This window comes from Oikopleura dioica, chromosome 2 (assembly GCF_907165135.1).
Source record: "Oikopleura dioica chromosome 2, OKI2018_I68_1.0, whole genome shotgun sequence".
Classification (NCBI taxonomy): Eukaryota; Metazoa; Chordata; class Appendicularia; order Copelata; family Oikopleuridae; genus Oikopleura; species Oikopleura dioica.
This window is the reverse complement of record NC_137292.1, coordinates 11754990-11779685: the sequence shown is the minus strand read 5'-3', so window position 1 is coordinate 11779685 and position 24696 is coordinate 11754990. Positions and strand designations below refer to the sequence as shown.

Here is a 24696-nt window from a genome sequence, read left to right as displayed (position 1 = left end):
AAATAATAATCTTATCTAACAGAAGCCGCAACTGGTTATTTGAGAAAAATGATTAATTTTTGAGTCGGTCCTAAAATATATTTATCACCGACGACAATATTCTTGCCTATCCTCCTCGATCTAACACTATCCAAAATCCTTATTCTTGCTAGACCCGCCATTGTAAGAAATCATTTCTTAAAATTTAGAACAAACAAACTCGCAATCAACGCCTTTTTTATATTTATAAAGAGCATTTATGCAATTCACAAAAAAACTTTTTGATGATGATTTTTTGCATCAGAATGAAGTTGCTCTCGATTTTTGTTGCTTTGGCCGCTGCCGTTGGAGATCTCAAGGTAGGAGCTTAAAGTTTAGATTATGAAGCTCAAATTTTGCGAATAAAGAAGTCACGAAAGATTAAGACTCATACTGTAAGTTTAGGTGATGTGTAGGGATTAAATTTACTCAGTTATCATAAGAATTTGTACTCATTTCAGTACTCCATTGAAAATTGAAAGGCTCAAAGTGTTTTAGGCTGCCATTGGCAAGCCTGCTCCAGCATTTACTGCCGAAGCTGTCGTTGACGGTGATTTCCAGCAGGTCTCGCTCTCTGATTACAAGGGCAAGTACCTTGTCTTCTTCTTCTATCCCCTCGACTTCACATTTGTCTGCCCCACTGAAATTATCGCCTTCAGGTAGCTCGTCCCCTTAGACCTTCAATTTTTCACCGATTTTAGCGACCGAGTCGAAGAATTCCGAGCCATTGGCGCCGAAGTCGTTGCCGCTTCTGTTGACTCTCACTTTACCCATCTTGCCTGGACCAAGACTCCACGAAAAGAAGGTGGTCTCGGAAAGATGAACATCCCTCTTGTATCAGACTTGACCAAATCGATCTCGCGTGACTATGGTGTTCTTCTTGAGGATCAAGGAATCACTCTCCGAGGTCTTTTCATCATCGATCCTGATCAGGTCATCCGACAAATTACCATCAACGATCTCCCAGTCGGCCGGTAAGATATCAACGGTGTATTCAGCACTAATATAATATTTTTTCGTAGCGATGTCGACGAAACCCTTCGACTCGTCCAAGCCTTCCAGTACGTCGACAAGCACGGAGAGGTCTGCCCAGCCGGATGGAAGCCAGGCAAAGCTACCATCATCCCCAACCCTAACGACAAGGTCAAATACTTCTCCAAGCAAGATGAACTCTAAATCGAATTCGACAACTGAAAAACGTTTCAGCCCACAAGTGTCTTCCCAGAAACTCCCAAACAAACAAAAAATTAGTTCAATTTTCAACGGTGCAATAGGCTAGAAATAGTCATCTTTTTAGCGAAGTATTCATAAGTTATGAATCATAACCCCTTATCGAATAATGCCTGTCATGTTTTAATTATTTATACAGTAGGATTATTATATCTGTGCTTTTCTCCGATTCTGAATAAACTTGAAAACACCTTCAGACTGATGGATGAAGGTGGAGACAAACATAGTGGTTATCGTTGGGAAGGAGGGTATGAGAGAACCTGGGAGGCGCTCAGAGAGGATGATACTGGTGCATTAATCTCCGGTTCTTCCGCGGCAAAACGGCTCTTTGCCAAGAAACGGCTGGCCCAAGAAGCGGGAAAGCGTATCCACATCGTCAGGTAGCTGCAGTCGGTGGAAAGTGCCTCTATAAAAATAAATCTAGGCATTGTGTTTTGGCGCTTGACTTGTCACGTTCGATGGCAGATCCCGATCTTCGGATAGATCGCTATCCGAATAGAGCTGGATGCGCGATACGAAGTTTGAAAGAGTTTGTTCCCAAGTTTTTCGCAGCATGTCCGCTTGGCCAGCTTGCACTTGTTATTCTGCAGAATAAACGAGCTAATATTGTGGGTATGTTGACTTGGTTACACAGAATGGTTGATGAAGGTGCTTTCTAGTTCCTCTTGGGGGATCCGAAGCGCGCTTGCTCAACGCGTTAAAAGACATCGAAGTGAAGGGTTTCAAAACGGGTGGACAGTGTTCAATGGTAAACGGAATCGCGGCAGCGAAATCGATGCTCTCCGCAGTCGGCGATCACTCAAATCGGGAGATTATTTTCGTTGTCGGATCGTTAAACACCATCGATGTTACGAGTCCATTTTCGACCATTGAGACGGGTACGACAGTTTTTTTAGATGAGTACTTGAATTAATATTTACTTTTTTTACAGTGGCAAATGGAGGAATTCGTTGCTCCGTTGTGTCTCTCTCGGCAGAAGTGAATATTTGGAAGAAGCTGACAGAGCGGACTGATGGAAAGTATTTTGTGCCTCTTGATCCTATCGACATTTCCGACAAGCTTGAGGAGCTGACGAGGCCGCCTGTTGAGTCGTCTGCCAGACAGGGTGTTCTAGTGAAGATGGGATTCCCACAGAAAGAAACAGATGATAAATATATTTGCCCCCAGTGCAGAACAAGAGTTAAAGGTATATCGAGAGGCCAAATGATCAAAAATACCACATTCTAGCAATCCCAACGTTATGTGACGTCTGCAGGTTATCCCTCGTTTCTGCAGCTCATCTCGCTCGGTGCTACCATCACCTCTTTCCTCCGTCAACAGTTACGCCTTCTATTCCGGAGCAGAAAGACGAAGAGATCGATCTTGAGCTCGAGCGCAGTCAGTTCGATCAGATCAAACCCTGCGTCGGCTGCAATTTCGCTCCTTCTACTGTTGAGCAGGGTCGACAATTTGTCGTCTGCGACAAGTGCCAGAGCTCCCTGTGTGGCGATTGTGACGGCTTCATAGATGATCATCTGCACTCCTGCCCTGGCTGTATTTAAAACCAATAGATGTCCAATAATTTGAGAACGAGAGAACTTGAACTTTTCCGCGTGGCTGAGCCAACTGCCGAAACAATGAACGCTTAATTTAACCCTTGGCCTAAACTTGACTTTATTCAGAATGAGCTTGCCTAGAGTAACTCGGCAATGGCTAGTCCAAAAGTTATCTCAGAACTTTCGCGAGTCAGTAGCTCTTCAAGAAGTGCCACTTGCGGAACCCAGCGGTCGAGAAATGGTCATTAAGAATCACGCTGTTGGAATCAACGCGTCTGATGTTAACTTTACTTCTGGCGCATACATGCCTGGAGTGCAACCTCCTTTTCCTTGCGGATTCGAAGCTGTAGGAACAGTCGTTGCAGCAGGACCTAAAGCGATGGCAAAAGAAGGAGATCACGTGTGCTACATGGAATACGGCGCATTCTCCGACTATCACACCACTTCCAAAGGTAACGATACTTTCTTTTCGATCTTTCTTTCAAGTATTATTTTAGTGTTTCCGGTCCCCACTGCCGACCCAAAATACATTCCCCTTTTGGTTTCAGGCCTGACCGCAGCAATTTCTCTGAATGTCAACGGAGTCGACGTTTTCAAGAAGGATGCTTCAAGCAAGCCTCCAAGAGTCGGTCTCGTTACTGCCGCTGCTGGTGGCACTGGCCAGTTTGCGACCCAGTTGCTCGCTCACTCCGGCGCGAGCAAAGTCATTGCGACTTGCTCTAATCAAAAGAAGGCCGACTTTCTCAAGAGCATTGGCGCTACGCACGTGATCAATCTTTCCGAAGAGAAACTAGGCGTGGCATTGCCAGAACTCGCCCCGAGCGGCGTCAACGTGGCTTACGAAAGTGTTGGTGGAAAAGTTCTCGACTCTGTTATTGACAATTTGGCAACTGCTGGCAAATGTGTTCAAATCGGATTTATCTCAAGCTACTTGGAGAAGGGTGGAATGGCTCGAGGCGTGTCCCCGCAAGGTAAACGATCAATCGTACGAGGAATTCGCACGCGGCCACCAAGACGAGCCTCAAGTAATCTCACCAGACAGAATTATAGAATCATACCTGCAAAGCAATATCCACAGGAAATCGATTAATAAATCTAACTCATGTTTAGATGAATTACCATAAGAATTTTTTTGGCAGAAAATTTCTTTTCGAGTTATCACTATATTGTGAAAGCCCGCATCAGAATTAGTGGATTCCCAAATTTCTAGCGCCTAATGACGTCATTATGACGTCATTTATGATGATTTAAGGTTAAAAAAAGGCCCCAAATGATGAAACTTTTTAACCGTTTTTGACATGGATTTTGTTTTAAATTCAATTTTTTCTTTTTGGAATCTTGTTCAGCATGAAAAACTGAACAATCACCCAGCAAAATTTCATCGAACCGACCGGTTTTATTTTTAACTGGCGAAATTACCGGTCGGTTAACTACGATATCGGACGGTTTAATGTCGGGTGATTATTCAGTTTTTCATGCTGAACAATATTCTGAAAAGAAAAACACGAATTTCAAACAAGAACCCTCTCAAAAACGGTTAAAAAGTTTTGCCTATCTTGATGATTTTATCATCTTTTCTGACGTCATAATGACGTCATCGGGCGCTAGAATTTTGGGAATCCACTAATTCTGATATGGGCTTTCAGAATATAGTGATAACTCGCAAAAAAAATTTCCGGCCAAAAAATTCTTATGGTAATTCATCTTTATTTTACTAAAAGCCAAACAACAACGACAAAGAATTCAATATTGTTCAGCGTCCGTGATTCCTGTCAAACTCCTAACCAAATCCGCCTCCATGAACGGTTTTTTCTTGATGCACTACCCTCACCTGATGTCCGATGCTTATCAAAATCTTGTGCGTCTTGTCGATAGCGGCGCAATCTCGAGCAAAGTTGACTTCGGCCCAAATTTGCAGGGAATCGAAGCCATTCCTGATGGAGTTGATTATCTTTACTCCAAGAAATCAATTGGCAAGATTTGTGTCAAACTTGACTAAAGATTACCACACTGTAGATCAACGTGATTTGTAGATCTTCATCTACTGTATTTTATGTCCTTTTTGGAGAGATTTCCAGAACCCTGCCTGATTCTATTTATTTACGATTACGAAAATGATTTTTAGTTATAAATTTCAGCATAGATATCGGTCGGACCGGGCTGGGTTTGTAATGGAGCATTTACCTTTGATTAGGGGTCAATGATTACTGAATAAGGATGAATATTAATCTGAAGGGGTGTTGGTCGGTTTTGATTTTACAGGACTCTAGACATTTTCGGCAGACAAAATAAACACTTGAATAGAATTCATAGCTTCAAAAAGCCCTAAGAAGGGCTCATAAAAATCTTTTTACTGGAGAGAAGTAATAGCCCGCCTGTATTCTGTGACTCGAGCACTCTTAAAAGAAAAACCGACCACCATCTCCACATTGTCAAGTGAACTCATCCGTTGTTGATTCATATCTTGACCCTGTAAAAGCCAACTGGGACTGCCCATAGGCGACCCTCCCGGCATGGGCGTCATGTCAATATCATGCCTACTCTGAGTTCTCCTCAGGTCTCGGTTAGAGCTAGCTTTCTTTGCACTACTTAATCGCCCTATTGTTCAATTTCTTCGACTATGAAACGTTTCTCATGGACGGCCTAGAAGATTCTGATTAATGGAACATTAGTAATATTACATTACACTTGAATAGACTATTTGTTGTTTGTCTAGGAAGCAAGGTGCCTTTTTTCACATCATAAAAGAGCGTTCTCATTATTATCATCCACCCATAAATTGAAATGCCTCCACTTGGACTTGAAAATTTTCATAATCGAGAAAAGATCAGTTCGAAGGGCAGGATGGAATGGGAAGTGTCGCCTGATTCTGTCTTGGTTATTCGAAAGCTCCATTACGATACTGTTGGACCCTTCGTTGAACTTGCGGAATGGGTAAAATTGTTTTAGAAATTGTTTTTACTATCCGATTTAGCTCTTGAAAGAAAAGAACATGTTTGTCTTTGTGGAAGAAAAAACATTAACAGATGATGATATTTCATCGTCAGAGCATTCTGAGAAGTTCGAAGAGATCAAATCAGAATTGAAAGTCTTTCAAGGCATGACGGGGTTCGAAAAGATCTCGGAAAAGATCGATTTCGTTGTTTGCCTCGGTGGCGATGGAACCCTGCTTTACGCTTCCTCCTTGTTTCCCTCGTGTATTCCTCCCGTGATGTCTTTCAACTTGGGATCGCTTGGGTTCTTGACCCCATTTGACTTCACTGAGTTCAAAGAACACATAAATGACGTGATAGGAGGGAACATGAAGGTAAACAGACTGCCTAGACGCTACACGCTTCTATTAATATTTGCCAACACTGTATATCAAAGGTTCTTCTTCGCTCCAGACTGCATGCCGAACTCATTACTCCGGGCTCCGACTCGCCCGATGTTTCAAACACCGCTCTGAACGAAATCGTCGTCGATCGCGGCTCTCATCACTACCTCAGCAATCTCGAGCTGTATGTCAACGACAACTTGGTCACGCAAGTTCAAGCTGATGGCATCATCATAGCGACACCAACCGGTTCAACCGCGTATTCGCTCTCGGCTGGCGCAGGAATGGTTCATCCAGCCGTCCCGGCTATTCTCATCACTCCTATTTGTCCGCATTCGTTGTCTTTCAGGCCTATCGTTGTCCCTTCCACTTCCGTAATAAAAATTAAAGTCGTTCCTGAGGCGAGGAAACACGCCGTTGTTAGCTTCGATGGACGTCTTGGACCAGAGTTGCAGAAGAATCAAGATTTAATTATCAAGGCTTCAGAGGTAAACTCGATCTCTTCATCGATAAATAATTTAATCAACAATCTCAGCATTCGTTACCTACCGTATCCCGCATGGATCACGACTGGTTCAACACGCTACAAGATCTACTCGCATGGAACACACGAGTGAAGCAGAAAGCTCTTACTAACAATAATAAACCACCCACTAAATTATGATGATATCTTTAAGCTTGCCATCTTAACACGGGTCGTTGCTCTAAATCGGAAAGTAAAAATTCATAACGTTCAAAAAGTGCTCTGTTTGAATCCCGCCCTGACTGAGATTGTTTATTTCATAATCATATGATATGAATCATATCTGAACATACTGTTGCCTTCTTTTGCTATTTTCACACTCTTTCTGTATTCAATGAAATATGAAATTCGATTCAAATGAATCCTAGAAAGAAAATAAACGAAAATCTTTTATAGAAATCTTGCTTTTATCTATTCCATATGGACGGGCGGCGAATGAGTTTACCAGTGCAGCAGGAGTTTTACGCAGTCGCTGTGGGTCGTAAAACCGGACTCTTTCAGACCTGGGACGAGCTGTACGCCCAAGTTAATGGATACCCAGGCGCGCGATTTGAAGAATTCAAGTCGCTCAAAGGCGCACTCGAGTACCTTCGAAAAGAACAGGACAACTCAACTCCTGTTCTCTCGGATAAGCGAAAACGATGCGTTTCAACGCGTGATTTGTCGATTTCAAGAACACCTGAAACTCCAAGATTGACCAAACGGCGCAAGGTTCTGAGCAAAGCCGAAGAAATCAAGCTTTCAATTCATAAACTTGAGGCGGAACAGACTATTGTCCAAAACAAGATCAAGTTTTTCGAAAACCGAAAGTCGAAAATCGCTAAAGAACTCACCACTCTCAGGAAGAATCTCGAATCCGCATCTAAAGAGGAGAAAACAGCGAAAAGATCCCTCTTCCTGACTCCTAGAAAACCGAAAAAATCTCTCTAAAAAGCATCTTCTCATTTTACTGCCACAATTTTCAATAGTTCATCACTTTCTACAATTCTTAGTAAATATTTTCACTCTAGTTTTAAGATTGAATGGATGTATGCTAAATAGATTTATTCGTCGTAACATCTTCACATACACGTAAAGTAGCACCAAGTCGTGATAATCTGCATCAAGGCTCTTCAGTATGCCATTTTACGCAGTCGCAAAAGGCAAAAATCCTGGAGTTTATCTAACATGGGCAGAATGTCAAGCAAATGTGAATGGCTTCAGTGGCGCGAAATTTAAGAAGTTTCCAGATCGATTGGCAGCTTCAGACTTTGTCAAGAAATTCGGAAGTGGAACATCAACGGAAGATTCAGTCAAAGAAGAACGAGTTGATAAGGAGAATGATATTCTTAGCACTTCCCAACGGAAAAATGGTCCTTCGAAGAGAAAAGGAGATGCGAAACCAAATTTTAACCAGTTCAAAAAATCGAAGAACGATGATAAAAAGTCTGATTATCCAGAAGGCAAGAGTGACAAAGATGCCGATTATGAGCCCTACAACACACTTAAAGAGACAGAAGACGGATATTTGCTGAAAAAAGACGGCGAAACATATGTGGTTTACACAGACGGCGCCTGCCCGGGCAATCAAAACAAGAAGGGGCTACGCTTCAGCGGGTCAGGTGTTTGGTGGGGCCCGGCGAAAGCGGATTCCATCCCGAACGACCGCTTTGAAAATGAATACTCGACGAACAATTTTGGCGAGGCAAGGGCCATCCTCGCCGCTGTCAAGTGAGCAAATTACTGTCGAAACACATTATGGAAATGTTAAGGCATGCGAAAGAAAAGGGGTTCAAAAAAATCGAAGTGCGGACGGACTCGAAATTCTGCATCAGCGCCCTGGACGTCTGGATAATCAAGTGGAAGCGATTTGCGAAGGATGGAAAGTGGACTAAGTACGACAAGAGCCCAATTATCCACCAGGAAATCTTCCAGAAAATAGACGACATCCGGAGAAACTTTGTGGACATTGAATTCAGACACGTCAAGGGCCACAATGGAGAACTCGGCAATGAAAAAGCAGATAAGCTGGGTACATTTATTATTCAAATTGGAATATTGTTTTAACTCTTTCCTAGCTGTTAAAGCTGCAGAAGAGCACAAGAAACTGTACAAAATTTACATGGAAGAGTTTTCAAAAGACATGTGAACAAACCAAAGTTCCTAGAAATTAGAAATATTCACTGCCTGTATAAAAGTTCTTACTGTCCGTATCTAGCTATCGAAAAACGATAAAAACGCGCTGCAAGGAGACAGACAATTGACTGTCTTATTTTGTGCTATTGATTGGGCGCAGTCGGACTGGTTCGATCTCTCCCCACGCAAAAAAGGGTGCTCGGTCGCCCGCCGCTCCTTTTTCTTGGCTGTTTTGCGCCACTCCCCGACTGTAGATAGAAAAGAATCGTACAGTACTAATAAGACGCGCCTAACAAGACACCGCTTTAGATAAACAGAATTAGAGGAGATGAAGAGAGACGGCGAAAAAGTGACAGATGCTGACAGCGCGAAGAAGGCGAAAAATGAGGAAATTAGCGCCACACTTGGCGAAATATTGGAGGTCAACGACATGCCTACCATGTCGCAGGGAAAGTGGAAGAACAAGACCAGATGCTTGATCTTTGGATCAAGAGGCCTTGGTAGGAAAAATCATCGAAATCAAGTGTTTTCAATTGATCTTAGATTACCGAACTCGTCATTTTATGCAAGACCTTCGAAACATTATGCCACATTCCAAAGCCGATGTCAAGCTCGAAAAGAAAAACGACCGGGTAAAACTCATCTTTCAATAAATTTCTAGTGAATCTCAAAAAATTTAGGCGATCATAAAAGAAATCGCAGAAATGAAGAACTGCTCGAAAATCCTGTATTTTGAAGGGCGTAAAAAGAAGGATCTCTACATAACAGTGGCTGATGTTGATGAAGGGCCGACGATTCGATTCAATGTCGAGGGGTTGAACACGATGGGTGAATTGAAATTTTCAGGAAACTGCCTAAAGGTATTAAAAAAACTTCAACCGTCCAAGTATTTCTATTAAAGGGCTCTCGCCCCCTGCTCGTCTTCGACCATCACTTCGACGAAGAACCTCACTACGCCCTCATCAAAGAAATGTTCACTCAGGTCTTCGGCACTCCCCGCTATCACCCCAAATCGCAGCCATTCATCGACCACGTCCTCAACTTCTCCATCCTCGACGACAGAATCTGGATCAGAAACTATCAGATCATCTTGGAAGGAACGAACAAGGTCAAGGATCAGAAGTTTGAGCCTGAGACGGTTGAAATCGGACCGCGACTGGTGCTGAACTTGCAAAGGATTCAGGAGGGACCGTTTTCGGGGCCAGCGATCTATCTCAATCCAGGTAAAATACGCATATTGTTTTTTTATTTGTTGCTATTATCCTCGCTCTTGTGATTGATGTGAATATTTGTGTTCTAGATTATGTGAGCCCGAACGAGCGAAGACGCGCCCAAGGCTACGGCCAAAAGGGCAAGAGTTACATGAACAAGGTCATCGAAAGAGAAGCAAAGGAAGAGCACAAGAAGAACCTGCCAGAAGCGCCGAAGCACGTTACGGATGAAATCTTTGTAAATAACTAAACGAACGTTTTTTGAATGAGAACATCGAAGGATCTTTTTTATTGAAGGAATAAATATAAATATGAGCGGCCGCTGTGCCGAACAACACGAAAAATCATAACTGACCGTTTAAATTTCTCATATGGTGTCAAAACTAACCGGGATCAGCTCGAATGATTATGGAGTGGTCAGAGCGGGGGTACCATCTGGTGGTGCCTTTCGTCTTGAAACCCTCCGCTATTAATTAGCTCGGCTTTCCGTCGTCCAGGTCATCGTGATCTGTTACACCCGTGCCCTTCTTACAACCATCAAAGTTTTCAACTTACTAGAATGATGCGTCGAATACGGCCCCCTCGAATATGTTTTCTATCGACTTCAAGATCCTACACCACCCGGCTGGACTATCGGAAGAAACTGATCCCTCCGGTTCCCTCAAGTACGCGAATAAAAACAGAACTTGCCGATAAGTCTATAAAGCCTTTCAGAAAATAATACCATTACGCTTTCCCGAGCTAAGGACGAGTACGGTGTGACCGAGGAAGATTTGAAAGACTTGGACTTCTTCATGGTACGAAGTCCGTATGAAGATGGAAAGGAGATCAAGGTCTTTCTGGAAGATAAGGTTATAGAAGTTGGGCAAAGAATGGCCGGGCGGAATGTCAAGGCCTCAAAGAATGACTTGGAAAAGTATCGAAATCGACAGAATACCCGGATGGCGCAACAAACGAAAGGGCAAAGTGCAAAAGTTAATGAAGGAGATACAGTCGTGATTTGGCAATTCTGTGGAAATGCATCGTGAGTTTCTGAAAAATGTAAAATTCTTGACGAGTTTTTAGTATTTTTGCCGTTAAGACTATCTTTGCAATTAAAACTGGTTCTGCTTCAATGTTATCGGAAGCAATTCATTCCCTCGTGGATACAGCGAATTCAGTTGTTCTATATTATGGCGTTTATATGGCTCGTAGACAACCTTCAGTAGACCACCCGTATGGGTATGAAAACATGCGTTACGGTAGGAGCTTCTTGAATATAACTGTAACTAACGTTCACTGCTAGTAACATCGCTTGTATCTGGCGTGGGGATCTTTTGCCTCGGGGCAGGAGTATCGGTTTGGCATGGCGCAACGAGTGCCGTCTTTCCCCATGAACTTATCGGTTCAGAGCTGCAGATGGCGTATCTTGTTCTCGCTGGATCGGCGCTTATAGACTCGATCGTTTTGATAAAGGTAAACTCGGTCTTCGACGTCTCTTAACAATAAATAGGCAATGATGACGGCAAGTGAGCAGGCTTCAAAAGAAAATACTTCCTTTTGGAAATATATTAGCGAAGGAAAAAATCCGTCAGTAAATGTGGTTTTGCTAGAAGACAGTTGCGCTGTTTTGGGTTGTGTTGTCGCTGGTGTTTGTATGGGTAAGAATTTTAATGTATTTTCTGAAACCTAAAGCGTTTGCTTAGGTCTGACCCAAATAACTGGCAATCACTTGTTCGACGCCTCGGGTTCCGTCATAATCGGTTTCATGCTTGGCGGGGTTGCTAGTTTTCTCATGACCCAAAACTCGCGCTTTCTCATTGGCAAGAGTATCCCGCAAAAACAAGTGCTCGCAATCCAGGATCATCTCGGTACGCTAGCCTGTTAATTTTTCGCGAATTTAAACGAACTTTAGAGCTTCATCCTGCAATCAAAGGCGTGTACGACGTAAAGGCGACGTATATTGGGCCCGAGGTTGTGCGACTAAAAGCGGAAATCGATATCGACGGTGGGGTGATTGGTTCCGCTTATTTGAGCGAGCTGGACGCCGCGGAAGTTTATGCAGAGTTCCAAAACGCTGGGGAAGCAAAACTCCCCTTCAAGGTAAAAATCGGTGATTGATCTAGGCATTCCACTGCTTACTAGCCGAATCACTAGTGCGATGAGTCACCGATTCATTTCTAGAGGCTGCGCCAAATCGATGAATACCTCACGCTCCATATAAACGGGGGCATCGACCATCTCGGCAAAGAAATCGACAACATCGAAGTCTCCGTCAAAAAAGCCTTTCCTTTTGTGAAGCATGTGGATCTCGAGATTCTATAAGCCCATTCAAGTTGAATTTCAAGCACAGTTCAAGAGGGAAACGATAAAACATGAAAAACGAGTGAAATTACTTTACCTCTTATTTAAATAAAGTCAACGGGCATTCTTCAGAAACAAAATCCTAACTTAAAGTATTTTAGACTGAACGCGGCCATGGAAGAGCCCATCGGAAAATTGCCCAACCCGCTGGAGAACTCAAAGCCATCAACCGAGAATCTCGTATCGAGGAAGCGTAAGAACGATGAGGTCGAACCAGAAATCACAGAAAAACCAGCGCAAGAAGTCAAAAAGACGAAGAAATTAAAATGGGAAACGCTGAGCTTCCGACGAGCGGAGGGCAAGGTCGAGCACGCTACCTATTTTACTGCCGACGAGTGCAAGACTTACTATGAAGAGCTGCAGGATCAAATCGAGTACTTGAAGTAAGCCCTGAATTATAGCCTTTGTCCTACTGTATTCCTAGTCCCGAAGAAACTTGTGTATCGGTATACGGCAAGAACTACAACCTCCCTCACGACAAAGCCTTGTACGCCGACAAGGGACTCGAATTCAAACAAACCAAACGAGCACCCCTCGCCTGCTCCGACTGGTGCCCCGTCCTAACGAAGCTAAAGGTCCAAATGGAGGCGCTGCACAATGTTAAATACAACATGTGTATCATAAACAAATTCGACGACGGCGAGAACAGCCTCGGCGTCTTTGCACACGACGAGGAAGACGTCGACCAGTCAGTTCCAATCGCCTCAAGTAAGCCGCTTTTTTCATTATTGCCTCTTTATTTCTGATTTTAGTATCTTTCGGAGCGCGGCGAGATTATAAGTTCAAGCCAAACAATAATAAAGAAGATACTTTTAATATTCCAATAAAGGACGGCACAGTTGTGATCATGCACGACCCAATGCAAAGGAATTGGAAGCATGCCGTTCCTAAGCGCAAGAAGGAAAAGTCGCCCACAATAACCGTGATCTTCCGAAGTGTCATCATCGAAGGTGAGCCCTTTCTGTCAGCTTACCTTCTAACGTTTTTGACTTAAGATGAAGAGGACCAAAACCAAGATCCCGGCGACGCATGAGCCGCTTTCGCCCGCTGTCAACTGCTTTCACTAGTGCTGATACTGCTAAAACAGTGGTTCTTCTTATTTTTGGTACATGTTTTGTGACGTTCTAGTCTGTGCTAGGCTCAACCCTCTTTTTCTGTTGGTAAAAAATAATAATGTTCACTCTTCTTTTTTATTAAAATGACCTCACTGTAAATCGCAAACTACTCCAGCTGGCGGTGTCCTCTTCTTCGTCCCATTTCGCTTTTATCACCGTCATCAAGTTTACTATTTCTAACTTTACTAAAACCACATCTTTGTTTCTTTCGCTGTCACGTGATCAAACCCATCAACAAAACCAAATAAAAATATATATGCATTCGAAATACTGCTCTACCTGTAAATATATAACAAACTTGTACTCAAAGTATTTTACCGGCCGCTACATGACGAATTTTCGAATTATCATTCATTCATTCAAAATTCAACACAATAAAAGCATTTTGACTTGAACACACGCTCTTTAAATTTTAATCAACTATGAAAGTAAGTCCTTGAATAATTCCATTCACGGTATTCAATACTGTGATCATCAATTTGAACCTATCTACATCTACCATACTTTTTTACTTTTTATTTATTCCATTACATTCTTTTTGAACTTTGAACTATGTTCTAAGACATTCTCTTCCTTGATTTCAAAGACGTTTTTAGCTACGCTTTTATTCACAAGTTAGATCTAAACTATCATTCTCTATCAGCTCAAAACTCGAAAGCCCCTCGTTATGAACACTGCTCCACTCTTAAAATAACAGTTACTGATTCCTTCGAAACAAACAAAAAACTAAAGCACTCATTTCGGCATCAAAGTAAAAAAAAAAGAATAATTTCTGCGAGAAAATATACAGCACTCAATCCCATATTATGTTAACAATACAGCTCCGCGATATGCTCTGCCTTTGAAACTTGCCGGGTTGCACCACGTAGATCATCTTTTTTCAAATTCAGTCCTGTACTATTTTATCAAAATTATTAAATTCAAAATATAATATCTCATTTTTGGCTGCTCTGGCTCGACGATCAGTCATTTTTGTTTTCATTTCTATGCAGGTTTCACAAAACATTATGAAAGGTGCGTTAGAATGGCGGACAAGGCTCGTCGTTCGATCCTCAAAGGGATGCAGGATCATCCGCACTCTGTTATTTTGTCTGAGCTTATTTTCAAACGCATGTCATTTGATGTCCTCGCGCTTATTGCACCATTAGTGTTGGAAAAAATCGAAGATGGGTACAGTAGCTTCGATTCACTCACCAGCGTCGACTTCTGTAGCTACCTTCTCAATCGCCATTACAAGAGCGATGTAATTCTTGAGCTCCTTGGACAGGAATTTTACATGGAAAACAAAAGAAAGCCTGATAGACTATCGGAAGTTGCTAAGATCATCCAAAAACGACTTGACTTGAAAAACAACAAAAAAGTTTGAAGCGGAAAGCAAGCATTGAATTCAGCAAAGATGAACCGTTTGTCAAGTTCTCTCGATCATATGTAAATAGAACTCATTTGATAAGCATTGAAAGTTGTTTGTAGCTTGTAACAACGAAAGAGTCAAAACCGAAGGGTTTTGAGAATGAGTCCACGGAGCAGGGCGGTATAATTTGCATTCTTGTAAATAATCTCGAAAATTTGCGAGATTAATCTTCTTTGGAAAAAGATTCTGAGATTAGTCAAGACTGGACTAGTTTCGAGATTAATCTTTTTAGCGAGGGTCGCGTGGCTCGGGGGAAAAATTTTGGTGGCGCTGGCGAGCTGTGAGCAGTGCGAGGCGGCGCGGACAAAATTTCAAGCTGCGCTCCAAGCATGTTTGAGTTTCATTTTTCTCTCGCGCCGTCGGCCATTGGTCCACCAATCACAGCGCGCGTTTCAAGATTATTTGAAATAATCTCGGAACTATTTCGAAAATTTCCCGAATTAATCTTTTTTATTCAAACAGACTAATCTCGCGTCGAGATTAATCTTATAAGAATAAATGAATAGTCTTCGGAAAAAAGACTATTTACAAGAATGCAAATTATACCGCCCTGCCACGGAGGGTGATTTGCTCTTCTTCAAAATCAATCGAGACGACAACGAACCAAAAGTTGAACTTGTTAAAAATTCCTTCTCTCTCGCCGGGACAATGTTTTCCGGAATGCTTGAGCCTTTTATCTTCTTCTCACAGGCATTGACAGCAAAGCAAATCAATCTTCAGATGCTTGTTGAAGGTACGAATTCGTTTGAATCTCTCTGTCAACCGCAATTTCGTTTAGACACCGATTCAACAACGTGGTGCTTGTCAGATAGCGATATTAAAAAGATGAGCTTCAACTTTTCTCGCCAAAGAACGTGGCGTGATTTTATCGCCAACCCACAAAAAAGTATTCATCCCGTTGTGAAGAGTGATCCATCTGAAGATGACGATGATGAGGACAGTGATGATGACGACAACGAGGTTCGATCAATCACAAGAACTGTCGACTTTGTGAGTTTTTCTGGCGGAAAGAGGAAAAATATCTGGACGTATGATTTGAATCTCAAGGGCAAATACCGCGGTTGTTATAACATGTTCGCCAGGTTCATCGACGATAGTCATTGGCTTATCATCGCTGAAGTCTTCGACAATGAAGGAGATGACAAAATGGTCCACGTCGACTTGAAGCAGAGAAAAGTAAGTTCCTACATCTTCCCAACATGTTTCTGGGCAGAGACTGCATTTTATGGCCTCTATGGATCCCGTATTTACTACGTGAGAGAAGTGGATAATCCTTATTGCACCCTATCGAAGCAGCTAGTTTTTGGATACTTGCAGAACCCGGATACTGACGATTGTGAAGAGAATCCGGACTGTGTTAGCTATCTCTGCTTTTTTGAGCGAGGAGAAATGACGAAAGAAGCTCTTGTCAAAATCGGTACCAGAGGATTTGTTCATCTTGCTTTGAAGCCGGAACACAAAAAATCTAAAGTGTTTACATTCACGATTGACGTTATCGAGCAGTTGATGGCAAAGTCTGACAAGCTGTCGACAAAAATTGACTTTCCGCAGGAAAGTGATGAAGAAACTACACTGCCGCTTATTAAACTTGGTAATCAAAGTAGCCCTCAGCTTTTTCTTATACTTTCAGACGAGTTATGCATTGAAAAATATGAAGACTTGTCCGAAGATCTTGACCCTGAGCAATGTGACATTGGTTTTATGGAGGGGAACAAGCTCCACTTACTCGTTTGATTCGTTCTATCAAGTTATTTAATTATCCCTGCACCTTACTTGTCATTTATCGAAAGAAATTTTTCACTGATCTTTAACGCTCTATTTTCTTGGATCCGCAATAAACTTGTCTTTTAGGAAATAACTGAAAACTCTTCTTTTATTTTTGAGGAATCTTGATTAAGTATTTACTTCTTAATAATTGACATGTAAAGTCTTATATTTTGAGTTCAGGAAGTTCAGGTTAGAGTCGAACCAGAATTTTCATAAGCAATTGACGGTCTTGCCGAAAAGATTGAGCGTCGAGTATCTGTTGATCTTCTTCTGTCGAAGCTTTGTGAGATCGTATCCGAATCTAATAGGCCTTATTCCCAGAACTTTCCTGATGGATACCTTGAGTGCTCTGCTTTCGTAAGATACTGTTCTTCGTTGACAACACAGTAGACATTCTTCTCGAGGCTGACATTCCAGATCTGAGTCTTGATCAAAAACGAACTACTTCCTTTCAACCGCTGTTTATTTTTGGACCAAGAACTGAAAATCATATTCCACAGCGCTTTCCGAACCTCAGTGTTGAAATAACAGTAAAGCAGTGCTACGGCCAGGCCTTCAAAGGAAGTGAGGATGACATCAAAGAAGAGGTTGACTGTTTGGAGCGATTCGGGTAGCTTGCCATCTTTCTTGCTCAGAACAGCGCCGAGATTGATAAAAAGAAAAACTCTAAAACGTCTCTCGTCTCTTTTTAGCGTTATTGAAGTTACATAAAGTGGAGGCCTAGGAGAGGAATTAGCATAAAAATGGAGCGAATCAAGCGCATCATGTGATTGTTCAAAAGCGCTGATGATGGATTTCCATAATTATTCAACGGCACCATCAAGCACATGAGCCGGGCAAAGATGAGAAAATTGACCACAACGCATATGATGATTGGAATATTTATCATCTTGAAGGTGTACTGATCGTCGTAGAGGTCATCCCAGCATGCTGCGTCTAAACCAAAACATTTATGATTTAAATTAATTATTATTTTGACCGTTATCTTTTGCTAAAACCCAAATGCACGAGGAAATATAAACGAAGGGAACAACCCAGCCAATTATAGCGTAAGTTTGCCATCGCCTCAATATTCCTGAAAATGTTCATAAACGAAGAATTGGTTCAAAATCTACCTGAGTTTGAGGGCTCAAAAACATTCAAAACAAGCCGCTCTAAAAGAAAGAGACCCTCATTTAGAAGCCAGAAGTGATTCGACATCCTCGCGAAAAGAAAAACAATCTTCTGTGATTTCAAAACCTTTGAAAGGACTTGCAATGTCAGGTTTTCTAAGAAATCATTTCCATAAAACTCGACATCTCGACACAAAATTCCCGATTTCCACGAGCTCGTAGTTTGAGTTTTCTTTTACCAAGATCTTCCGATGGTCAGAATTTTTCAGTCTCTTTGATTTCGCAGAACTTAAAATATTCTTAACCATGGACCTGACCAGGTAGTTCTTGAGCATCAACGTTGCGGAAATCTTTTGTTCCATTAGAAATTATTCTTAGGTTTTCAATGAGGTGAGTTCTTGTTTCATCAGCGGAATCGAAGGCTGAGCGACAGTTACTCAAAGCGTCAAAAAACGTATCGCCTCGATCATAATTTATCGATAATAACTATTCCTGGGATGAAAAAAGCGCTGCGAATTATGAACGAAATCATAAGATTGCAGTGTATAAAATTGATCAGGTGTCTTAAAGACTTCACAGCTTGGTATGGTTCTGTTTTGTATATTTTTATAGAAGTATAGTTAACTGAACCATGACAATAAAAATAATGAAGGCAGGGACCAAGGCGACCATAGAAGAAGCGAAGCCAATATAAGCTATTGTCAAGTGTTTTTTAATTGCATCGGACTGAAGACTCTCTTCAGGAAGGATTTCTTCTTCTATGATTTCTGTATAGTTTTTTAACATCAGCTTGGAGTCGCAAGATACGGGAATAGTTTTCGTGCATTCGATACTGGAAAGCTCAAACCAATTGTATCTGTGCCCGGATTGATTCGGGATAGGTTCATGGTTCGTACAGCAGCTTTCTTTTGTTCCACAACAGAACCACATGCACAGATCTTGCGATTCATCCCAAACTTGTCTTTTTCGATTTATTAAAAAATCACTCTCAAGAGTTACCTGACAACATCTCCGTAACGATAGTCCGAATCAGCTTGAAGGCAGCTGAGTTTATGGTGAAGTGGAGGGCAGTGTGATTTACTTCTAGCTCCCTTTGATACACTTTCGTGGTATCTTTCTATATGCTTGTTGCAAATATTCTTGGCATTCCAACGATTTTTAAACGCTCTTATTTCACGCTCTGTGAGGTAATCAGTCAAAGTAATATTCTGTAGAAAAAAGTTTTCGGTATAATTTTCATGGGCGATGCTGATATTGCCGGACATACTCTGCAAATGAAGAGAAATAGACAAATGCGGAGAAAAAGCTGTTTATATGCTGATTTTCCTAATAAGATGTATACCCGGTTAAAAAACTAAATTATGACGTCGGAATTTATCCTAGCAGACAGTCGACTCGAAACTAAAGACAAGATAGAAGGATCAATTTTTGCCCTTCTTAGGGCTTTTTATCAGATCATAAGCCGTCAGATTTTTAGCTTTTAAACAGAATATTTTTGAAGCGGCGATATCTTGGTCGAAGCATTCGAGATATCGTTGTAGCTCAGGTGTCGCTTTGTGGTATGAAACCATTTCTCCGCAGTATGGTTTTGTTGTCGGATCTTTGTACTCATTAAAAATAGCTTTACTTTCGTATGCCTTCGTGTGTGCCATTCGTTTATTCATTCTAAAGCGTTTAGCAGTGTGTTTTTGAAGAGTTCTCTTACTGAATTCCGTGAATATCGCCGATATGGCCCAACCAGGTTCCCAAAGCAGAACCACCGCTATTTGTATCGTATCGAACATCTGGATTTGTTATGTTACAGGTTTCTCCGTCGATTGACGGATGGCAGTATGGCTTATTTAGGACTATCAAAAGTAGATCCCACCCAATGAGAACAAACTGGCTGTCAACTCTTATTCTTTTGCTCGGCATTTTCAACTCTCCCGCTTCTTCAAGAAAATGCCACCAACCAAAGTACATGCGCGGGTGAATGTTTTCAAGGACCACTTCGTATAGATTCGAGCATGCGTAAAAATCATCGTCGCTTTTTCCAACGATCGTTCCTTCCGGGAAATTCTCCTTTGCATATCTGAACCAGCGGTAAAGCTTATCCCCAAAGCCATAAGCGTATCCAGTGAAGCTTGAGTTAAGACTGATGATATCGCCATATTTTTTATTTTCTAGCGCCCACTCAGGCGTCCAGTTATCTATATTTTAAATCTCTGTTTTATTTCTAATTTCAGTTACCTATTAAAAACTTGTGCTTAAATTTTGATGATAGCAGCCAAGTTTCCCGCTGAGCTTCTCTTCGTTCAAAATTGTCGAATGTGGCGAAAATGCCGATGTAAATATTAGTTTGTTTTCTTTTTCCTCGATTTGAAATAATAATATTATAAGCAATTAAAATGAACAATACTTGACAAACAAGAAAACACAAACTTGCTCGATGCATAATTTTTGAAGAAATATTCAGGAATGAATTTTCGGTGATGTTATCAACCGGTCAATCCCCGAAGCGCGAACTTTAAAATATAAGCGGAAAATATTCTAAAGCATTTATTGGCTGATTGAGTTTTTAGTGAAGAATCATGCTGGCAATATACATTCATGCATCTGTACTATTTGTATCTACAATTTTCTGGAATTTCTCCAAATACTTCTTTGTCGGCTTTCCTTTAAGAACCTTCGTCGGAAATCCAGTTCCCAAGTCGCACGCAAATATTTTACTCGTTGCTCTACAGCGGATTTGCGGTCAGGGCCAGACTATTTGCATTCTTGAAAAAATTCACGAAATTGCCTTTGAATATTCTTTTTCGAAAAAGAAATGCGTGCCTATTCATTTTAGCCTATTCTCGTGCATATTCACAAAATTTTGAGCGGACGGGGACGGGGCTTCAGTTTTGGTGGCGGCCGCGAGCTGTGAGCCTGAGGGCCCGATTTAATTCGGCCGCCGGCTCGGAGCTTGACCAATCAGAGCGCGCAGCATTCGCGAATATTTGAGATATTCACGAATTTTTCAAAAATTCACGGAAGATATTCTTTTCCATTCATTTGAATATTTCCGTGTCGTGAATATTCATACAGCAATAAATAGTGAATCTTCGGCAAAAAGAATAACTTTGAGAATGCAAATAGTCTGGCCCTGTTTGCGGTAATGGAGGTCTTTTTGGCTGCATCAAGTCATTTTTCCTTTCAGAAGAGTGTCAAATAACTCAAACTTGAGAAGGAGTTACCTGGCATTAAATAAATCCAGAGCATAATCATAAAGCCAAATGTCCATCGGCATCAAGACAGCTATCCTTTTCTTGAGTTGTTCCGATGCTCCACCTTTGTGAACTGTTGGCCTCTTGTGTGCCATCTTTATCTTTCCCCATCCTAGCGCTCGAGAAAGCTGTTCCATTGATTCGTCAAGTTTCTCTAGGATTCCAAACCAAAGAGTCTCTTCCAGCCTGTCCGCAGCCAAATGACATGCCCAGGTAGAATTCAACAGCATCAACTCTCTCTTATCTCGTTCAATAGCCCATAAAGATGGGTGGTTATCTTTTAGTATATCTGCGGAGTGATGAACAACGTGGCCAGTCTGGAGGATTTTGAATGACTAGGTTTGTAATTTTTGTTTTTGGTACAAATGACGTTTGAGTGCGCAACAAGCTATTATTTAAATCCGTCCCTGAGTACCTGTAAACCAGGCTACAGCGCCCTGACCGTCTTGCCAAATTGTTCTGAGAAGGATGTAAATCTTTCTTTTATCAATCAAAAATTTTCATATTCGCGAAGGCACGAAAAACGTGACATCCGTCGCCTGTGATCCATCATCATTGTCCAATTGCTAAAAAACGATTCCACAGTCGAATTTAAGAAATCGTAATCAGTCTGTTGTCGAGGAAGACTTTTGTGAAAGTAGTACTGTGAGATGGCCCGGTCGACAGGGTGACGGAGCATTGTAATCACATCGACATCATAACCATAGAATGCCTTCTTCAAGTAAGACCAGTCAAAGTGAATGCGTCCGAGGTAGCCTCTTCTGTAAGGCGCCTTTGAAAGAAATCGGACGATTGGTTCTACCGTAGCATCGATAGACGTCCCACCAGTCTTTCCAATGTGAAGAAAAGCTATCAAGGTTTGTTTTGACCATTGTCTCTGCAGAATCTCCGGTATTTTCTCTACGACGAGCTCATTTGAAGACAATTCATCTTGAAAAAGAATATATAAAACGAAGGATGAAGCTAAGAGCATGAGAAAAATTGCCGGGCTTTCCATTTGAATTCTTTACCCGACATAAGACAAAGTGCGAGTACTACAAAATGCAAAGTGAAAAAAGGGAGAAGAATGAGAAATATCGCCGCGGGGTATTTGAAACGCGTAGAACTGGCCGAATCATAGTTTTTTGACAAGCTTATCTGTCTTCTGTTTCTCTTGATTTATTGAAATTGCCGGTTTGATTTCATAAAATTGGCTATTGAATGATATGATCAAGTTCTCATGAGTACTAAAACTTGGGCCCCAGTTTGAGCGACACGGCAGGAGTGTTGTGTTTTTATTTCATTAGCCCGTTTTCCAGGAAAAATATCTCTTTTTCTAGAACAAGATGCTTGTATATTTATGTATTACAGTTCTCCCTTCAGTTTTGAAAAAATCAAGCTCAAGCAAAGATGGAAAGCAGAAACAAGAAATTAGACTACGTTGACGCGCCACAAAGTTATGAAGCAGATTCTGAAACCTTCGCAAGACACAATATTCTCTGCGAGAAGAAAGGACTTTGGACTCTGCCAGCTGATTTTCCACAGGTAAAGCGTATCACTCAGAACTTTCTTTACAGTTATTCAGACGATTCTTGAGTGCTTCCAACGAGGAAGAGAAACCGCCGGTGATAATGCTATCATTTGTGGCACTCCGACGCCAGATTTGACAGATTACACGACCCGTACTTATGGCGAGTTCGCTGCAACATCTCAATACCTGGCGAATTCACTGAAAAAGCACGGACTTATCAGTGGAGAAAGCAAAATTGCGATCTACTCGTCGAATTGCTACGAATACGACGCAGTAATCATTGGAGGATACTATCAAAATATATGCAATGTTTCGCTTTACGATACTTTTGGCGAACAAGCAGTCAAATACATTCTTGAGCACGTAAGTAAAAAACTTCTTTACGAGATTGTTTATACTGTTTCTTCAGATTGAAGCTCCAATCTGCTTCGTTCAAAATCAAAAGAAACTTGACCTCATTCTCAAAATCAAGCCTGCTCATCTTCAAACAATCGTTGTGTTTCAAAAATTCAAGAAGGTCAAGTCTTCCAATTATAAAATCATAAGTTTCGATGATTTCATTGCCATCGGAAAAGACAGCTCGTTTGATAATGTTCCGCCGACTTCTTCAGGTAAAATGATAAAAAGGGGCATTCATTTATTTTCACTATTCAGACATTGCTACGATCAATTATACATCCGGCACGACTGGCGATCCGAAAGGCGTCGTCTTGACTCACAAGAACATCTGCACCGTCTGCTGTGGCATTACAATCTTCTCGGTCAAAGAGCCTTGGAAAACAAGCGATGTGTGGTTCAGCTATTTGCCGATGGCTCACATTTTCGAACGCGGCGTCCACTGTACTATGATGCTTGCTGGCGGCTCCTGGTACTTTGGCACTGGCAACATCAAGACTATGATGCAGGAGATAAAAAATGTTAGGCCAACGGTGTTTGGATCAGTCCCAAGAGTGATGAACAGAATCTACGAAAAAATACAAAATCAGATGGAAGACAGCAGAGCAAAGAATTTCATGTTCAACAGAGCGACAAAAGCGAAACGAAAACATCTTGATAAAGGAAACGTCGAGAGTTTTACCATGTGGAATTGGCTTCCGCTAGGAAAAGCAAGGAAAAATCTTGGAGGAAGAGTTCACACTTGGGTCTGCGGCGCAGCTCCTTTGGATCCAAAAGTTAAAGGATTTATAAAGGAGGTTTTTGGCTGCTACATTGTCGAAGCCTACGGGTAAGATATTGCCACTTTGATCGATAATAAGCTTTTCATAGTCAAACTGAAAATGTTGGCTGCGGCACTGGGACATCCTTCACCAATTATCAAAAGGAAGACGGCAGCGTTGGAGTGCCCCAGCCTTGGAACGAACTTAAACTTGTTGACGTGCCCGACATGGATTATTATGCGCGCGATGGAAAAGGAGAAATCTGCTTCCGTGGCGACAACGTCATGCAAGGTAATTTCTCTTCACCACTGTCAAGTGTCTCATCGATAATTCAATCAGGCTATTACAACGATCCTGGCAAGACTGCTGAGACTATCGATGAAGATGGCTGGTTGCACACGGGCGATATTGGCACCTGGTTGGAGAACGGGACCATCAAAATTATTGACAGGAAGAAGCACATCTATAAAACTGCTCAGGTAGATTACACTCATCAAGTCTGACGTGTTAATCAAATTTTAAGGGCGAATATATCGCGCCGGAGAAAATCGAGGGCATCTACGGGAAGCATACGCAAATCATGCAAATGTTCCTCTCGGGATCCTCCCTCCAGGTAAATTTACTAGGATCAAATCAACCGCCTAATAAATTCTAGGCGATGAACGTGGCAATCATCGTTCCAAATGAAGAGTCCTTCATGAAGCAATATGGAAAAGGACGAAGCTTCAAGGATGCGTGTGCCGATATCGACACGGCCGCTCAATTTCTCGGCGCGCTTAATGATTATGCACGAAAAGACGGAGTCAAGGGTCATGAAATTCCGAAGGCGTGCTTCTTGGAGACCGAACCTTTTTCAGTAGGAGAATTGTCCTCTCTCAAACATTCAATTGTGCTTTAGATCGAAAACGGTCTCCTAACGCCAACTCAAAAAGCAAAACGCCCAGCGATTCAGAAACATTACCAAGAAGTTATCGACTCACTCTACAAAGAATTGAACGGATCATAGATTGATATTTATTTTTTGACCTTCAATTTCTGTATTATGAAAACTGTATAATCCAATACATATCAAAGATATGATATCAACC

The 24696-nt window shown here is 41.7% G+C and overlaps 12 protein-coding genes across 15 annotated transcripts; 11 read left to right on the top strand and 1 right to left on the bottom strand.

Moving 5' to 3' along the window:
* The first annotated feature begins 206 nt into the window (after window positions 1-206).
* Window positions 207-1417, top strand: LOC145700524 (peroxiredoxin-like). Of its 2 annotated transcripts, XM_081777805.1 has the most exons (5): window positions 270-338; window positions 405-413; window positions 517-677; window positions 720-992; window positions 1041-1417. In XM_081777805.1, the coding sequence occupies exons 1-5, from the start codon at window positions 285-287 to the stop codon at window positions 1192-1194; spliced, it is 651 nt and encodes a 216-aa protein (XP_081633931.1). In that variant the 5' UTR covers window positions 270-284; the 3' UTR covers window positions 1195-1417. The 2 variants fall into 2 exon arrangements, with proteins under 2 accessions (XP_081633932.1, XP_081633931.1); XM_081777806.1 differs by lacking the exon at window positions 405-413 and having other exon boundaries at window positions 207-338.
* LOC145700511 (general transcription factor IIH subunit 2-like) lies at window positions 1333-2875 on the top strand. Its single transcript, XM_081777791.1, has 5 exons — window positions 1333-1628; window positions 1673-1860; window positions 1908-2126; window positions 2180-2434; window positions 2476-2875. Exons 1-5 carry the CDS (start codon window positions 1333-1335, stop codon window positions 2787-2789), a joined length of 1272 nt encoding a protein of 423 aa, XP_081633917.1. The 3' UTR covers window positions 2790-2875.
* Window positions 2876-2888: 13 nt separating this feature from the next.
* LOC145700514 (prostaglandin reductase 3-like) lies at window positions 2889-4904 on the top strand. Its single transcript, XM_081777794.1, has 3 exons — window positions 2889-3235; window positions 3281-3754; window positions 4541-4904. The coding sequence occupies exons 1-3, from the start codon at window positions 2911-2913 to the stop codon at window positions 4780-4782; spliced, it is 1041 nt and encodes a 346-aa protein (XP_081633920.1). The 5' UTR covers window positions 2889-2910; the 3' UTR covers window positions 4783-4904.
* Window positions 4900-6964, top strand: LOC145700512 (NAD kinase-like). Its single transcript, XM_081777792.1, has 6 exons — window positions 4900-4972; window positions 5263-5340; window positions 5610-5717; window positions 5758-6090; window positions 6153-6587; window positions 6635-6964. The coding sequence occupies exons 1-6, from the start codon at window positions 4955-4957 to the stop codon at window positions 6761-6763; spliced, it is 1101 nt and encodes a 366-aa protein (XP_081633918.1). The 5' UTR covers window positions 4900-4954; the 3' UTR covers window positions 6764-6964.
* Window positions 6965-7022: 58 nt separating this feature from the next.
* Window positions 7023-7669, top strand: LOC145700525 (uncharacterized). Its single transcript, XM_081777807.1, has one exon. It carries the CDS (start codon window positions 7043-7045, stop codon window positions 7550-7552), a length of 510 nt encoding a protein of 169 aa, XP_081633933.1. The 5' UTR covers window positions 7023-7042; the 3' UTR covers window positions 7553-7669.
* Window positions 7631-9019, top strand: LOC145700515 (ribonuclease H1-like). Of its 2 annotated transcripts, none has more exons than XM_081777796.1 (4): window positions 7631-7698; window positions 7739-8332; window positions 8374-8633; window positions 8680-9019. In XM_081777796.1, the coding sequence occupies exons 2-4, from the start codon at window positions 7740-7742 to the stop codon at window positions 8748-8750; spliced, it is 924 nt and encodes a 307-aa protein (XP_081633922.1). In that variant the 5' UTR covers window positions 7631-7698; window position 7739; the 3' UTR covers window positions 8751-9019. The 2 variants fall into 2 exon arrangements, with proteins under 2 accessions (XP_081633922.1, XP_081633921.1); XM_081777795.1 differs by having other exon boundaries at window positions 7637-7693.
* LOC145700516 (ribosome biogenesis protein BRX1 homolog) lies at window positions 8931-10199 on the top strand. The gene is made up of 5 exons (XM_081777797.1): window positions 8931-9237; window positions 9281-9369; window positions 9418-9597; window positions 9639-9960; window positions 10038-10199. Exons 1-5 carry the CDS (start codon window positions 9066-9068, stop codon window positions 10196-10198), a joined length of 924 nt encoding a protein of 307 aa, XP_081633923.1. The 5' UTR covers window positions 8931-9065; the 3' UTR covers window position 10199.
* A 135-nt stretch (window positions 10200-10334) lies between these two features.
* On the top strand, window positions 10335-12319 carry LOC145700510 (proton-coupled zinc antiporter SLC30A9, mitochondrial-like). Of its 2 annotated transcripts, none has more exons than XM_081777789.1 (8): window positions 10335-10613; window positions 10655-10972; window positions 11014-11189; window positions 11234-11403; window positions 11441-11588; window positions 11634-11798; window positions 11843-12030; window positions 12112-12319. In XM_081777789.1, exons 1-8 carry the CDS (start codon window positions 10537-10539, stop codon window positions 12250-12252), a joined length of 1383 nt encoding a protein of 460 aa, XP_081633915.1. In that variant the 5' UTR covers window positions 10335-10536; the 3' UTR covers window positions 12253-12319. The 2 variants fall into 2 exon arrangements, with proteins under 2 accessions (XP_081633915.1, XP_081633914.1); XM_081777788.1 differs by having other exon boundaries at window positions 10337-10613; window positions 10663-10972.
* A 44-nt stretch (window positions 12320-12363) lies between these two features.
* Window positions 12364-14339, top strand: LOC145700521 (DNA oxidative demethylase ALKBH2-like). The gene is made up of 4 exons (XM_081777803.1): window positions 12364-12674; window positions 12716-12999; window positions 13044-13241; window positions 13287-14339. Exons 1-4 carry the CDS (start codon window positions 12406-12408, stop codon window positions 13322-13324), a joined length of 789 nt encoding a protein of 262 aa, XP_081633929.1. The 5' UTR covers window positions 12364-12405; the 3' UTR covers window positions 13325-14339.
* Window positions 14340-14424: 85 nt separating this feature from the next.
* On the top strand, window positions 14425-16666 carry LOC145700504 (uncharacterized). The gene is made up of 5 exons (XM_081777778.1): window positions 14425-14834; window positions 14877-14930; window positions 15379-15550; window positions 15596-16408; window positions 16448-16666. Exons 3-5 carry the CDS (start codon window positions 15466-15468, stop codon window positions 16549-16551), a joined length of 1002 nt encoding a protein of 333 aa, XP_081633904.1. The 5' UTR covers window positions 14425-14834; window positions 14877-14930; window positions 15379-15465; the 3' UTR covers window positions 16552-16666.
* A 2049-nt stretch (window positions 16667-18715) lies between these two features.
* LOC145697423 (uncharacterized) lies at window positions 18716-21994 on the bottom strand. Its single transcript, XM_081774625.1, has 5 exons — window positions 21481-21994; window positions 20912-21400; window positions 19926-20867; window positions 19402-19885; window positions 18716-19361 (listed from the first exon to the last, which is right to left on the bottom strand). The coding sequence occupies exons 3-5, from the start codon at window positions 20128-20130 to the stop codon at window positions 19118-19120; spliced, it is 933 nt and encodes a 310-aa protein (XP_081630751.1). The 5' UTR covers window positions 20131-20867; window positions 20912-21400; window positions 21481-21994; the 3' UTR covers window positions 18716-19117.
* Window positions 21995-22315: 321 nt separating this feature from the next.
* Window positions 22316-24688, top strand: LOC145697421 (long-chain-fatty-acid--CoA ligase 5-like). The gene is made up of 9 exons (XM_081774624.1): window positions 22316-22465; window positions 22506-22814; window positions 22861-23062; window positions 23106-23676; window positions 23718-23899; window positions 23948-24087; window positions 24132-24221; window positions 24264-24464; window positions 24507-24688. The coding sequence occupies exons 1-9, from the start codon at window positions 22331-22333 to the stop codon at window positions 24612-24614; spliced, it is 1938 nt and encodes a 645-aa protein (XP_081630750.1). The 5' UTR covers window positions 22316-22330; the 3' UTR covers window positions 24615-24688.
* The last annotated feature ends 8 nt before the right edge of the window (window positions 24689-24696 follow it).